The following is a 15751-nucleotide window of genomic DNA, read 5'->3' as shown; positions in this document are numbered from 1 at the left end:
GGGCCCTGATGGGGTCATGGTGCATTCGGAGTCCGGTATACTGCGGGTTCTCAAAATCCACCTGCAGCAGGTGTATACGGCGGATCCACTGGTTACGGAAGCATCCTATCAGCCTTACCTCCGAGGAGTGACTCTTCCGGCCCTTTCGAGAGAAGCAGCGGAAGAATTAGATGGGGCTTTGACCCTCCATGAAGTGCGGGTGGCTATGGCCGGCCTACCGAAGGTGAAATCCCCAGGAGGAAACGGGTTTCCTTCTGAGTTTTACCACACGTTCGGAGACGTCCTCGTCCCCCTCCTCCTCCAGGTCTTCCTTACGGCGCTGGAGGATGGAGCCCTTCCGCCCACAATGTACCAGGGAGAGATCTGCATGCTTCTAAAGCCGGGTGGTGATGGTTACGACCTCGCGGCATACCGCCCTATAACAATGATTAACACAGATGTTAAGATCCTGACCAAACTCTTAGCCGCTCGGTTGGCGCCGTTCATGGCCCAGTTGGTTCACCAGGACCAGTGTGGGTTTATCCCCGGACGCAACACCGCGATGAATCTGCGGCGATTAACCCATGTCATGCATGAGGTGCGCGGTAGGGAGGATCCCCAGGTCCTGGTTTCGATAGACTTGGCCAAGGCATTTGATACGGTTAGCTGGGGGTACCTGTCAGAGGTGCTTCAACAGGTGGGATTGGGGCCCGTGTTTTGCAAGTGGATCCAGATATTGTACCGGGCGCCTCGAGCCAGAGTCAAACTTGGGGCTGCACGCTCTGAAGACTGGGCGTTGGAGAGAGGCACCCGTCAGGGATGCCCCCTCTCGCCGCTCCTGTTCGCCCTGGCAATTGAGCCATTGGCGGTGGAAGTCCGTACCACGATGTCCCAATGGGGAATCAAAGTGGGGAGTAATGTACACATGGTGTCCTTGTATGCAGATGATGCTCTGTTTTATTTAACATCTCCGCGGGACGCGCGACCGGTTTTACTGCGGCTACTGGACCGTTTTGGTGCAGCCTCGGGCCTGCGTATCAATGCAGGGATGTCCCTGATCTTCCCTCTAGCGGGATGTAATGTGGACGCGCGTGGGGACTTGCCACACCTGGGACTGCGGTGGGAACTTGGAGCCTTCCGCTATCTGGGGATACAGGTGGCGTCGTCAGACGAACAATTGCTGACCCGCAATGCGGATAGGGTAGTGCACTCCCTACAACAATCGGTGTCATTCTGGAACACATTGCCTCTCTCCCTGATGGGACGTCTAGCAGTGGTGAAAATGGTGATGCTGCCGCGAGTGCTGTATGTGTTGCAGAATTCACTGTGCCCACTTCCCCCGCGGATATTCCGCACTCTTAAAACACTTCTTACGTCCTTACTCTGGGCGGGCAGGCGTAGTAGAGTTGCCTTACACACGGTTGTCCGGAGCTGGGAGGAAGGGGGGTTGGAGGCGCCGAGATTTGACCTGTACTACTATGCAGCTCAGCTGTTGCCAGCTGCCAGGTGGTTCGCGGACGCGGACGCGGACACCTGGGAACTACGGCTCCTGGCGGGGAGTGCGGATGAGAGAACGGTACAGATGGCCCTGATGCGCGGCAGGGGCGCGGATGCGGCTCTGCCGTACATAGTGCGCCACACCGCAGCCATTTGGCAGCGTGTTGTGGAAAAAGTCCTACGGAGGGCCCCCTTTCACAGAGAGCTGCCGATATGGATCATGGCCCCAGTGGTGGACATGGAGGTACACATGCCATTCCATGACTGGAGAGCGGGTGGGTGCGAGTTATTGGCGGATCTCTACCCGGACGACACGTTTCTATCTATCGAACGGGCGACAGAGACGTTCGGACTCGGTGAGGGGCAGTTCCTACACTACAGGGGCCTCCATGCAATGGCGCGGGATACTTGGCCGCAATTCCCTGATGCGCCCTCTGTGTCCCATACCCTCAATATTATCCTTTCCTGTGGTAGGGGCAAGAGGCTGATAACCCTATTGTACTCAGCCATGCGGCAAGACTCCACCCCACCGGTCCCGCCGGCGTGGGCGGCCTGGGAGGCTGACCTGGGGATTGTTTTGGACTCGACACAGCGTAAACGCATTGGTACCCTCACCCGAAAGGTGTCGTGCAATGCACGGTTCAAACTGATACACTTTAACTTTCTACACCGCACATATGTGACTCCGGTTGCCTTGAGGCGTATCGCCCCGGACAAGCGCGATGACTGCCCTAGATGTGGCGCGCCGGGTGCCTCCTTCCTTCATCTGGCGTGGGACTGCCCGTTAGTTAACACCTTCTGGCAGTCGGTGGTGGCGCACATTCGCAAGGTTACTGAACTCCGGATGGAGCTGACCCCCCTTCATTGTTTATTAGCCTTGGTCCCCAAGCCCAAGAAGTGTAATTTGTCCTACAAAATGTTACAACTACTTTTAGTACTGGCAAGGAGGAGGGTGGCAATCACATGGATGGGACAGAGGGCCCCAGAGATGTCGCAGTGGCTTAGGGATGTGGGGGAATGGTCCCTGGCGGAGGAAACCTTCATGCAAACCGTGCGTAGAGATGTAAAGCTACAGGACGACCTGCTTGCGTGGAGAATGATGCGAGTGGTGGGAGAGGCAGCCGAGGATTCAGATGGCACAAGTGCAGAGTTGTTCACCCCTGGGGATACAGGGTCTGAGGATGAGGGTGGCGGGGAGGGAGAGGGAGGGCAGTGAGTTGGGGGAGTGCCTGGCCGTACACGCACGTGTAGGATACAATTGGGAGGAATTGTGTTTTGGTATCTGAAGGTTTCATTCCTAATCTAAGTAACGATTGCTGTGCTATCTGCCGATAGGAGTGCCATAATGTGGTGAACGAACTGTATACACATGTCTTAGTCATGAATGCCGAAGTTTTGGGGGGGGGGGGGTTCCATTGGGGAGTTGGGGGGTAACCTGTATAAAAGAAAAATAAAAGCAGATCAGAATATCCTGCCGCGCAGTTACATTGCTAGGTTCATGGCCAGGCTTACATGCTACCACCTACCGCCGCCCGGCCTTCGGGTTGTGGGCTGATGGGCCGTGTGCACAGAAGTATGTTATTTGACGTAATGTTGTTGCTTTATTGCAGCTGTCGGCGCAACTGTTATATGCTATCATTGTCTGCGACAAAAATAAAGTTTTTAAAAAAAAAAATACCAAAAGTTCTACAAAAGATGAAATGGGAACCTTGCTGCATCATTCTCATTGACCCGGCGTGGGCAAAGTAATACTGGTTCACAGAGCTGTTTCGCCTATCAGAGGCTTCTCCAATACGTCTTTGTCCTTCGGAACACCTGCTTTCCATGGACCAAGGCCAAGTGGTCCATCCACAGATTCACTCTCTTCATTTGTTGGCCTGGCTCCTCACCCGGAGTTTGGTCACTAAGCTATTCCCAAGGAGTGCTGTTCCATACTTAACAATGCCTGTGCTCCCTCCACTGTAAAGTGTGTTTTAGCCAAATGGAAAAGATTCTGCTCCTGGTGTGCCAAACACTCTTGCCATCCACTCTCTTCTCCTCCGGAGGACGTTTTGCTGTATCTCTTATCTCTGGCCAAAGCTGGCCTTTCCCACTCTTCGATTAAAGTTAATTTGGCTGCAATTTTGAGGTATACGAGACGCTCAAATCAATTGTCCCTGTGGTCCTGCAGTATAGTGAAAGAATTCATGAAATGTCTATTTAGAGCCTACCCGCCAGTTCGACCTCCTCTGGTGCTCTGGCAATTGAACATTATTTTGTGTCATCTCATGAAATCACCTATTGAACCAATTCGTAAGTGTGATTTGAAATACCTCTCATGGAAAGTGGCTTTTCTCTTAGCCACCACGTCTGTTAGACGTTTTAGCGAAATTCAGGCTTTTATGGCAACAGAGCCTTACCTACAAGTTGAGCAGGACAGAGTGGTGCTACACACAAAACTTTTGCTCATCCCTAAGGTACCTACCACGTTCCACCTGAATGAACCTGTAGTCCTGCCTTCATTTTTTCCTGCTCCGTCTACACCGGCGGAGAGAGCTCTCCATTCTTTGGACATCAAACGATGCTTGAAGTTTTACCTTCAAAGGACAAGACCTTTTCGTAAATCTACCCAACTCCTCATCGCCTTCTCTGCCCCTAGGAAGGGTCAGGCTTTGACTAGAGCTTCTATTGCACGTTGGGTTTCTTGTGCTATAGTGTACTCTCATGAAAGAGCTGGACGCACACTAACATCTAAAGTAACTGCCCATTCCACTAGGAAGATGGTAACGTCCTTGGCCCTGTTTGCCAGAGTGTCTCTACTCGACCTCTGCAGGGCAGCAACATGAACGAACGTCAATACCTACACAAGGCACTACTGCCTGGATACATTGCGGAAGACGGATATTGTGTTGGTCAAGCCACCCTACATCGTCTGTTCGCTTTAGGTAGGCCTCATTTTATTGAGGTTAATTGAGTTTGTTATTATCTTTATTATTATTATTATTATTATTATTATTATTACTACTACTTTTTGCCTATACCACTATTCTGAGTTTGCTCTTCTCTTGAGGTTTTGACAGATGTTATATATATTACCTACTGGCGGTCGCCAGTAGGTAGTTATAGTTAGGATTGGCTACCATAGGAAATTCTGAACATTCTATTGGGAATAACTTTGGCGCCGATTGAGGGATCTGCCTGTAATTTTCTTTAAAATGGTCTCGCTGCGCTCCGCTCCTTCCCTGCAAGTTTCGGAGGGATTCGTGAAGTGGGGGCTGAGAAAAAAGGGGGGTCCCAAAACGTGTTTTCTCCATGTTAATTTCCATAGGACGGTCTGACAAGTCTACAGCCCGAACTGCTGAACGGAATTACGCCAAACTTGGCAAAATTGTAGGGAATGGTACGCAGATGTGCCTTTGCTATGTTTGATGAAAATTGCTCCAGTGGTTTTTATGAAAATTAAGTTAAAAAACACATATATATCTCTAGGCGCGCTGCCGGCGCTTCCCGGTGCGCGTACCGGGGAGCGCACCCGGCGCGCTACGGGAGTGCGCGAGCGAAAGCTGATTGGCTGTCTGGTGTCTGTCAACATTCTAAACAGTCCGGAGAGTCCGCCATCTTGTGTCTCGGTAGAATCGAGACACAAGAGGTGAAAAAAGAAAGGAGATATAATTAAAAGGGGGCAGAGTAGACACCCCCTGACCCGCTAGGTTTTCTGAGGGGGCCTAGAAGGACCATGAAGGGCAAAAAAACGTATATATATATTTTTTTAATTTGCGGGGTAAGCGCTGGGTGCGCTTTCCGGAACGCGCACCCTGAGCGCACCACGTGGAAAAACAGTGTAAAAGAAATTGAGAAAAAAAAAATGTTGAGTGTTGCATTGCTGGAGTGTGTCAAAAAAATGATGCAACTCCAGCAATGCATCCTTTCACATGGGGCCAGGCCCATGTGAAAGGGCCTGCATCAGTCTTACGCCTGCTGTGATACAGCCGCAAGATTTGGACGCAACAGCGTCATAAAAGTGACGCAGTGATATCTCTTAGATTTCACTGCGTCACCTCTACGATCCTTTCTTGCGTCAATACACCCCTTTTGTATACATTACACCTGATGTAGGTATAATGTGGCGCAGGGGTTTACAAAGTAACGCATCCACCTAGATGCGTCACTTTGTAAATATGACTCAATAAGGTGCATTTTTAACAGCACTGGTGCGTCACAAAAAGTGACGCACCGGTAGCGTAAGAGTGACGCATGGCCTCATAAAGGAGGCCTTCAGTCTTCTACTCATGCGTCATATTAAATACATGACGCATTATGTCGTGAGTACTTACAGATACGTCCGTATTTCAGACGTATCTGTAAGCTCACAAGTGATGCATTGCTGGAGTGGGTCACAAAAATGATATAACTCCAGCAATGCATCCTTTCACATGGGGAAAGTCCCATGTGAAAGGGCCTGCATCAGTCTTACGCCTGCTGTGAGGCAGGCCCAAGATTTTGACACAACGGCTTCCTAAAAGTACCGCAGTGAAATCTCATAGATTTCACTGCGTCACCTCTACGACCCTTTCTTACGTCAATACGTCCCTTTTGCATACATTACACCTGACGTAGGTATAATGTGACGCAGGGGTTTACAAAGTGACGCATCTACCTACATGCGTCACTTTGTAAATATGACTGAATAAGGTGCATTTTTTACAGCACTGGTGCGTCACAAAAAGTGACGCACCGGTGGCGTAAAAGTGACGCATGGCCTCATAAATGACGCCTTCAGTCTTCTACTCATGCGTCATATTTAATATATGACACATTATGTCGCAAGTACTTACAGATACGTCAGTATTTCAGACGTATCTGTAAGCGCAAAAGTGATGCATTGCTGGAGTGTGTCACAAAAATTATGCAACTCCAGCAATGCATCCTTTCACATGGGGCAAGTCCTATGTGAAAGGGCCTGCATCAGTCTAACGCCTGCTGTGAGGCAGGCCCAAGATTTTGACACAACAGCGTCATAAAAGTGACGCAGTGACATCTCATTGATTTCACAGCATCACCTCTACGACCCTTTTTTGCGTCAATACGTCCCTTTTGCATACATTACACCTGACGTGGGTATAATGTGGCGCAGGGGTTTACAAAGTGACTCATCTACCATCTGTTCTTTCCTACTCATTTTCCTCTCCTTTATCAATGCACTCCACTTCACTTACTCTTTTTCATTTTTTTAAGAACATAGCTCTTTGATGAGAATTGGAGATAGTTATGAAAAGAACTTTTTTTTTCTTCTTTTTTCTTTTTTTAGAACAAAAACAAAAACAGGGACTGGAAACTGCTCAACAGGAGCAAAATAAAAAACAAATTTAGGGCTGGGAACGGCAGCGATGGTTCTCCAATGCTCGAACCATGAGCAGAACACTTTGTTTCCCCACCGCAAAGTAGCTGATCACAGTCTCTGCATTTAAGGACGCCTTTGTTAAAAGCAGGCTGAATGTTCGGAATCAGCTCTTGTGATCTCCCCCTCACCGATGTTGTTGGTCCTCCGGTTGATGTAGAGGCCCCATCCCTGGGAGCCTCTTGTGCTAGAGCCCTAACACTCTCCCGGGCATAGTTCTGGGGGTGCTTCCTTTCTACGTGGCGAATCATAGTTGAATTACCAAAACTGTACTTCTTTCGGAGGTCTCCACGGGAAAGTACAGTTTGGCAGATTTTACATTCAACTTTCGGTCCATTTACTTTTTTATGCCCATCAGGTATAGAAAAAAAATTCCAAATGAAATGTTCTTTCACCTTCGGCTGAGGAGGCTCTTCATCAATGAATTCATTGGTGTCATCTTCACTGCTGGATGGTCTGGCAGCCATGATAATCCAAGATATCCAACAAAGAACCGAGAGCAAAAAGGCAGGTATTGCAGTCACAAAAGTGAAAGAAGAAGTGAAGGAAATGGGTGGGGATTTCATTCTTTGTAAAAAAAAAAACTGTTAGCAACCAATGAAAAGTGTTATTTTAAGGTCACATGACTTGACTCGCTTACGCTGCGCGCACCTAAGCGCTTTCGGGGCGCTTACACGGCGTGAACGTAGGCGCTTCCGGGGGTGCTTACGCGGCGCGCCTAAGTGACGTTTCGATAGTTTCACAGAAATGCAAAAACATTTTCATTTCGTAAATCAAAAATACTGCTTTTATATGTATGGTACTAAATGTCTTGCGTTATTATTTACTTTTCATTCATATTTTTTTACACGAACGCAGAAATAGCGCTCTGGGTGCACTCTCCGGAGAGCTTACCGGTGCGCGCACCCAGAGCGCCCCAGGAAAAAATGATGAAATTTTTTTTAAAAAAATATTATTATTAAAAAAATTATTAATAATTAATACTTACACAAAACAGCAAATAAAAAAATAAAAAATCGTAGGTTACAAGCTCGATATAGAAAGGAATTAGCTTTAAAAAACCTTTGAAATTCAGTGAGAAAACCAGAGGTTTCACAATCGTTATAGTTAGGAATTAGCATTTAAAAAAAACATTGAAATTCACAGAAAAAACCATAGGTTTCACACCAGTTATAGTTAGCTGGACATTTTACTCATACAAAACCATTGAAATTCCCACGTTATAGTTAGTTGGACTCACTATAACTCGCGCGCCCGCAATCCACTGCTGATGATGTCACATATTACATCATTCATGACATGGTCAGTGACATCACTGATGACATCACTGATGGCATCTCAAATGACATCACTGATGACATCTCAAATGACATCACTGATGACATCACTGATGACATCATTCATGTAATAATACGATGCACCTCCTCACACTCTAATCTGACCTTTGATATATCCAGTGCTAAATACAGACTACCATTCCAGAAACCATTGACACACCAACACCAGTTACTACATACGCACTCACTGATTCGTAAGTCTACACACACATCCACTCATTTACCCATACAATCACTCATACATACAGTCACTCATCAATACAACACTATCATATGCACTCATACACCTATAGAGATACTCACACACTGCCACTCATTCATGGAGTTACTCACACACCTAGTCAGTCAGGCAAAGAATCAATCACACTCCCATTTCCACATCTATACAGTTATACACACACTAGCAGCCCGCCCCAGCGTTGCCTGGGGCAGAAAGGGGCTGGGGGCAGTACACCCGCTCCCGCCCCGACACCCGACTCCCTCCCGCCTGTCCCTCTGTGCATACCCGCTCCTACCCCCCTCCCGCCGCCTGCTTTCCACCTCGATTTCAATGACCATTTACTATACCTGAGCTGCCGCTCCTTCCCGCGATCTTCACTTCACCGCCGCTCCTCTTCGCCATGACGCGCCCGCGCTCCTCCCTTCACCGCACCTCTATGTCTCTCCTCCTCGTCATCACGCACGTCCTCATCACGCACGTCGCGGCCAGCGCTACGTCGCGGCCAGAGCAGCGTCGTGGCCGGCGCTACTTCCAGGGCACTACTTTTTTTTAAAAGTTATATTTTTAAATGTACGTTAATTTTTTATTTTTTATAGCCTATATCCATCTGCACACCCTGACAATTTCTACAATGTATCGGGTGTGTTTCCCGAGTTTACCTGGCTCAAAGGTGCGTGTTCTGTCTTTATAATAGTAGTATAGATAACCTTACTTATTCAAACATATACTAACACATACTTACTCTCATTTACAATCACTGATACAAGTACACATTGATCCATACAGTCACTTACGCAATCACAGGCTCTCATGTATAGTCATTAATATATGCCAACTCTCATGTGCACTGTGTTTTACATATGTACTTACTTGGACATGTAGCACTGAGATATCCATACACTCACCAACACACCCATGCACACAGTCAACCGCCCATACAGCTGTTTCCACATGCACTCTTGAACCCATACACCAAGTTAATCAACTGCTCACACATCTATGCACAGAGTCACACACCTCCCAGCCCCCCCCCACACACTCACCCTCACATACAAATACTTGGGCAACCAATCAATAACCCATATAGCCACTCATATAGCTACTAATCAACACATGCAGCAGCTTACACAACACCAAACATAATGATGCACACATTCAGACAGTTTAGTCACTAACCCATGCATTCAGTAAGACACATTTAATCACTCACTCATACAGTCAGTCACGCACCTACTAAATCTGTCATCCATACACTCATACATACACTCATTCTTCAATATGTAAAACATATTTTATTTTTACAGAAACACACATTCACTGGATGATGTCATCAGTGATGTCATTTGAGATGTCATCAGTGATGTCACTGACCATGTCATGAATGATGTAATATGTGACATCATCAGCAGTGGATTGCGGGCGCGCGAGTTATAGTGAGTCCAACTAACTATAGCGTGGGAATTTCAATGGTTTTATGTCAGTAAAATGACTTAATTAGAGTGGGTTATTGTGTTGGCACTAGTGCCCACTCCCCCCAAACTAATAACCCTAACACCCTGCAAAATTCTCTTTTTTGCAGTCACACAAAGGAGTCGGACAAATAAAGGAGTTGGACAATTACTAAACGTCTTTTCAATTTCTAAATCCCCACCTCCTTCCTCAAAATGTGGTCAAAAGCAGATTTCTAGGCACTTGCAGCAAGTATTGTAAAAGACAATATATTCTTTTTTAATAGTGCTTCATATTGCACTTCTGCCATATTTAATCACTATATGCATCTTAGTTACTGTTGCCAGTGTTACCAGTTTAATGGTACTCTGTTCTCCAACCTCTAAAGAATGGAATGCTCAGTTTACCTGTCTTTCAAACTTCTGAAATGCAGATAAACAAAAATGGCAGGCATTTATCTCAATGTGCCACCATGCACGTATGACATGTACACCTAGAAAAAGGTTTTGAGTAAATATGACTAGTCTTGTTTAACAACAATCCCGGGGTAAGACACAAAAAATGAAATCCTAATAATCAAGATAAAAATAATTTTTTTAATGTCAGTCTTTCCAAATATAAATAATCGTTTATGGTCCTGGAATGTCGCAGAATTAAGAAATGTTTCAAAAATCATCTTTACATATACTTATAGCTAGGCAGGATAGCAGGATAGCATATTAACTTGAAACCTAGGCAACTGCTTTTTTTCATGTAAATGGCTATGAACATTTTTCACTGAAAGCAATGTGTTCACATGAGAGGCTTACCCTGTTGTGGGGTCTTAACTTCAACTGATAACATTACGTTTTTAATTGTTTGACAAAGATGGCACACTAACCGTCAGGTGCTATGCCTTAATTGCTAGGAACAACACGTCTTATCCTCTATTCTTTTTCCTAAGTTTTATTTAGCACCTTTTTGGGGGCTGAGAGAAAAATATTTATAAAGCTATTAGATATAATACACATGTATCTAAAAAATAGCCACACAATTTTATGGTGGTTACTGGGGACTTTAACCTAAATGTGTTGTTCTCAAAATCAAGTGATGACTGTTGAAAAGACCAGTTTAGAGTGTGGAGTATCCACATGCCCATTTATAAAAATCAGAGAGCTGATATCCTGGGGACAGATTTAGCTCTTCAACAGACTAAGATAAATCTATAAATACTGAATGGAAGCAAGTAATCGAACACCTCAAGGAATTATATATGTCATTCGCATGAAAGGCAGGCCTGTTCTATACTCTGATTTTAGTTGTAATGTTCTATTGTCACAAGGATTTTTAGATGGTATGTATAAGGCATAGTAAATAAATATAATATTCAGGGTCATAAAATGAAAAGGTATTTGAACTTGTGTTTGTAAAGCATGATGTTACCTGACCGAGAGTGCAGAATTCGCAGTTTAGGGAATAACCAAGTTTTCAGATGTTTCTAGAAAGACAAAAGGCGAGTTTCTGCCCTGATGTGAAAGGGATTCCAGAGCTTGGCGGACGTTATCCAGAATGCAAGAGCCCCACCTCTGGTCAAGCTGAAGCGGGAGACAACCAGCAGTCTAGCCCCGGAAGACCTGAGAGATTTAGATGTGATGTAAAACTGAAATCTATTTTTTATGTAAAATGGTCTGTGTCTATTGGTGGCTTTGAAAAGCAAAAGCCGTCACAGAGATTGAAATGTAACGCATTTGGAAATGTGCAACCAGTGCAAAGTGGTTTTATCATGGATGACCGTGCTGGCTGCTGCATTTTGGAGATGCTGAAGATGGCTGATGATGTAGTCAGTAGCCCCCAGGAATGGAGAATTACAGTATTCTAAGTGACAAATAACTGACACCTGCACAACCAGGAGAAGAGAAGAGTGCGAGAGATATGAAAATAAATTCCACAGAATCTAGTGCATCCAGAAGCAGTTGGAGGAAAGCTTGGTAACCTGAGCCGTCAAAGAGATGTTGTGGTCTAGATGTAACTGGTAAGGGAGTGACCCCAAGATGATAAGGCCAAAAATCAATGGAGGAAAAAACTAAAACCTTCTATCCAGGAACAATTAAGATCTCAGTATTGTCCGTATTCAGTTTTTATTAAAAAAAAACATTATCTGAGACATATACTCCCTGATCTTGGCATAACACTTATTCGTGTTATTGTCGAGAGGGAAAATAATTTGTGTGTCATCATCCTAACATAGTGAGCCCAAGATGATATGGCCAAAAATCAATGGATTAAAAAACAGAAACCTTTTGACCGTGGGAAAATTAAGATCTCAGTCTTGTCTATATTCAGTTTTTATTAAAAAAAGACAGGACATCCAGTCAGTTATCTGAAAGGTGCACTCCCTGTCCGTGGCATAACGTTTATTTGTTTTCTTGACAACAGTGAATAAAATTTGTGTGTCATCATCGTAATTCAGCGGTTGGTAATACTAAATAGATTATCTTTGGACATATTGTTTGTTAAGGAAGGTGGCGGTGTTGTGTTATTAAGGTCCAGCAGTGTTGTATATTTGTGCCTCATAGTAGTATGGACATTAATACATTTAATTACAATATAATTAATGTTGCAAGTGTAATTAAAACCTTGGGAGAGACTGCCGTGGGGGAAATAGTTGGTTCCTGGTTTAATAAGATTTGAAAGGGAAATGGAATCATTGATGGATGGTGTGGGGATTTAGGTGGTGGCTTACTAAAGAAAATGCTAACACAATTAATATTAATCTTGAATATAATTGGTCTAATTCTAATAATATTTTTTAGAAGTTATTTATTTTAAGGGAGGTTTAAAATATGATTGTCAAAAGAAGAAAATTGATGGCCATACACAGAAAGAGGGAAGTAATTGACATTTATGACTTCAAAGCCAGAGTTTATGATAAAATGAAGGCCTTGGAGAAGACAAAATCAAAGAAGTTGAGAATGGTTGATGAAGTTTTGTCGTATAGCGTAGAATAAATTGGTGATCATTTAGAAATCATCAAAGGGTGGAGTGTGAACGCGTTGTTAATGAATAGAAACTAATGCTTTATTTACATGTGTTTTAGGTAGCATAACCAGACTTCAGTTAACATGACTGTGGCCTAGCCAGCCTGCACTGACATTCATTTTACAGTGACAGAATAATGTACTTTCAAAGGACATGAATGAGTTTCCTATGTGTGCGATTCTCTTGTGTGTTTCCATTTTAGACAACAAGCAAGATAGAATTTGGTTTATTGTGTTGTTTACTTGTCCAGCTGAAATGTATTAATTTGTATTCCTTGAAAATTAAGCTATGTGCAGAATGCTTCTGTATTTGCAACAAATTCAAGGTTCTTTATCTGCATCTGCTCTGAGTCATTCATCAGTTGTACTTTCTATTGTTTTTATTTGTTGCGCAAATATCATGTTATTTCATTTCACTTTCATTTCCTAATATAATTATACATGAAAGTTAGATAATCCTTAACATCGAGTGTGTGACTTTCTCTGCCTCAAATCTATCAAATGTGCTCTGTCTGGGATGTGGTGAGTTTTTACGGGGTTATTCCCAAGTAACAACTGCCTGGTCAAGGGCAATAATCCAGTACTTTTCAAAGGTTGGTCGGGATAGTCAAACCTTTAAATACACATAGATAAAGATGTATGTAGAGCAAACAAGAATAATGAAAAACAGATCACCACATATTCAACATAAGTTCAGAAAAATTGAAAATTTAATTTCCAAATATTATCAGCATATAATGCAATTAACCTTCGAAGCATTCCTGGGTAGTTATGCATTACATATTTGTAGTGCTCATAGGTGTAAGAAACAAAGGGATTCTGGGGTAGTGGTAATGAGTTGACAGGTGAGGGACAAGGTAAAAGTGTTTGTGACATGAAATAAGATACACAATATATACAAGTAGACCTTCACAGCCTATGTACGGTCAGTACGTTCCTATATACACATTGCTCAAGGGTACATTTGCATTTAATACGTTTAGTTCAATGAGCATGTAGAAGGTTGAGTAGGACAGTCTAAGTTTCGACCCCAGTGGAGATGAGGGTTAGTGGTTGCCACACAGCGGGGTCTTCTTCAGGACAGTAGAGCACTTGTGTGTATGAGGAAAGACAGACACTGTTCGATCCTGGGTGGGCTGTCATGGCGCTCCGGGCTTAATAGGTTGAAAGACTGATATGAGGAAACAATCTCCCAAAAGTGGACATTGATTAATCCAGAAAGTAGTGTCTGTTCACAGTGGCTGGATCGCTCAAGGAACTGTCCGGGATGTGTGCCAGACTTTGCTTGCTTTCTCAATTGTCACTCTGTTAGCCTATCTATCAATGTATACTGAGGCTATTCTTGTCTTTTATCTGTTCAGACTTTGCGTTAGTCTTTCTATTGATTTGATACTTAAACTATTTGAGCAGATTTTTCATTCTTGCTCTTGCTGAGCTGTAATTTGGTTTGGGCTATTTGCTTGCTTTAGAGTTTACCTTATGGTGATCCTCTCACATTTGCATGAGTTGATGCATTATTGATGCTGATATGCATTTAACTAGCTAACACATTTTGCCTTCTGTAATGATTCTTACATTTGAATAAACCTTTATGGTTATGACTTTGAATTTTGTCTTGGGAAGGAATCTTTTATTTGCACAGGGTAATTGTCTTATGAGACTCAAAAGGCTTATGCCTTGTTTCTCAACCCTTTTGATTTAATAATTAAAAGCATTAACAGGGCACAAATGCGTAAAATAAAATTATTTGCTTATCTGTAATAGGAGTTTCATACTGCTCTCGCTTTTAACTGTCACTGTAATCAAATGTCACTTTCATCAGAATAAAAAAAAATGTGGCGTTTTTATTTTGGAAATTTTCACCAAAAAATGGCAGTTTGGCTGTGTTTTTAAAAGGAATGTATTGTGCAAGGGAATGTTTTGTGTAGTTTAATTCCTCTTTTCATCTCAAATTTTAGGTTGCAAAACTTTTGGAAGAACTGAGGGAAGCTAAAGAGAGCCACAGCCCACAAATGAAACACTTCCTTGCTTTGGAAAATAAAATAAGGAATATGGAAAACAGGCATGCACAGAGAGAGCTCGAACTTCAGCAGGTAATACAATAGATGCTCTAAAACTAAATACTGCATCGTTTAGTGAATGTTGGTACCGGGCTGATCCAATCAGAATCCTTTGAATGTTGGCACTGTTATAGTTTGTCTACATTCTGGGTTCTCGGTAGGAACATAATTCACACAGAGAAGCAGACATGTTTATTTGCGTGAGATTATGGGGCCAAAGTCTAATAGCATTAAAGCTGTCAAGCTTTAACAGTCACTTGTAATGTTCTAGCAGCATTACAGCCCAACTGTATTGGGCTATAATGATTGTTAAAGACTCTCTGCCTCGTTATAAGCCCTTGTGTGAGGCTCAAGCCTGTTGCTCGAGAAGAAGGCCGTTAGCAGCCATTTTAGCTCCCTGCAGCAGGCTACAATGCAATATTAGTGCATTCTTAAGAATGACCTGCTGCGGATCTGCTTTCATGGAATCATGAGCATTAGCTCATAGTATTAGTACACATTCCACGAAACGTACCATTTTAAATTTTAAGGAAAACAAAGCTGTAGTTTGAAGTTTCTAAAACATAAGTTCTGCACCTCTTCGTGTGCTTGAGCATATAAATGTTAACACCATTTTGGCAATTTTAAAAGCTACTGAACAATACAGCAATCTGTGTTGCCTAATGTTAGAAGATGTCACCCGAGTACCATAAAGCCAAAATCTTGCAGATGGCTGGATCACAGTGAAGTGGAACACTGATAGCTGAAAAAAGTTACCCTTGGTGGGGATGGGTGTCTTCCCATTTAGCTACATTCTTGTGTAGCCCATTCACATT

The 15751-nt window shown here is 43.7% G+C and overlaps 1 protein-coding gene across 1 annotated transcript in view; it reads left to right on the top strand.

Moving 5' to 3' along the window:
- The window catches only part of CEP162 (centrosomal protein 162), a 635242-nt gene that overhangs the window by 570790 nt on the left and 48701 nt on the right, over window positions 1-15751 (top strand). Inside the window, exon 17 of the mRNA XM_086926571.1 lies at window positions 14835-14969. Coding sequence (XP_086782697.1) covers window positions 14835-14969 — 135 coding nt within the window. The remainder of the gene's footprint in view (window positions 1-14834; window positions 14970-15751) is intronic.

The sequence above is a fragment of the Lissotriton vulgaris genome, chromosome 6 (assembly GCF_964263255.1).
Source record: "Lissotriton vulgaris chromosome 6, aLisVul1.2, whole genome shotgun sequence".
NCBI lineage: Eukaryota > Metazoa > Chordata > Amphibia > Caudata > Salamandridae > Lissotriton > Lissotriton vulgaris.
The sequence above is the reverse complement of the archived record's forward strand: the minus strand, read 5'-3'. Positions and strand labels throughout refer to the sequence as shown.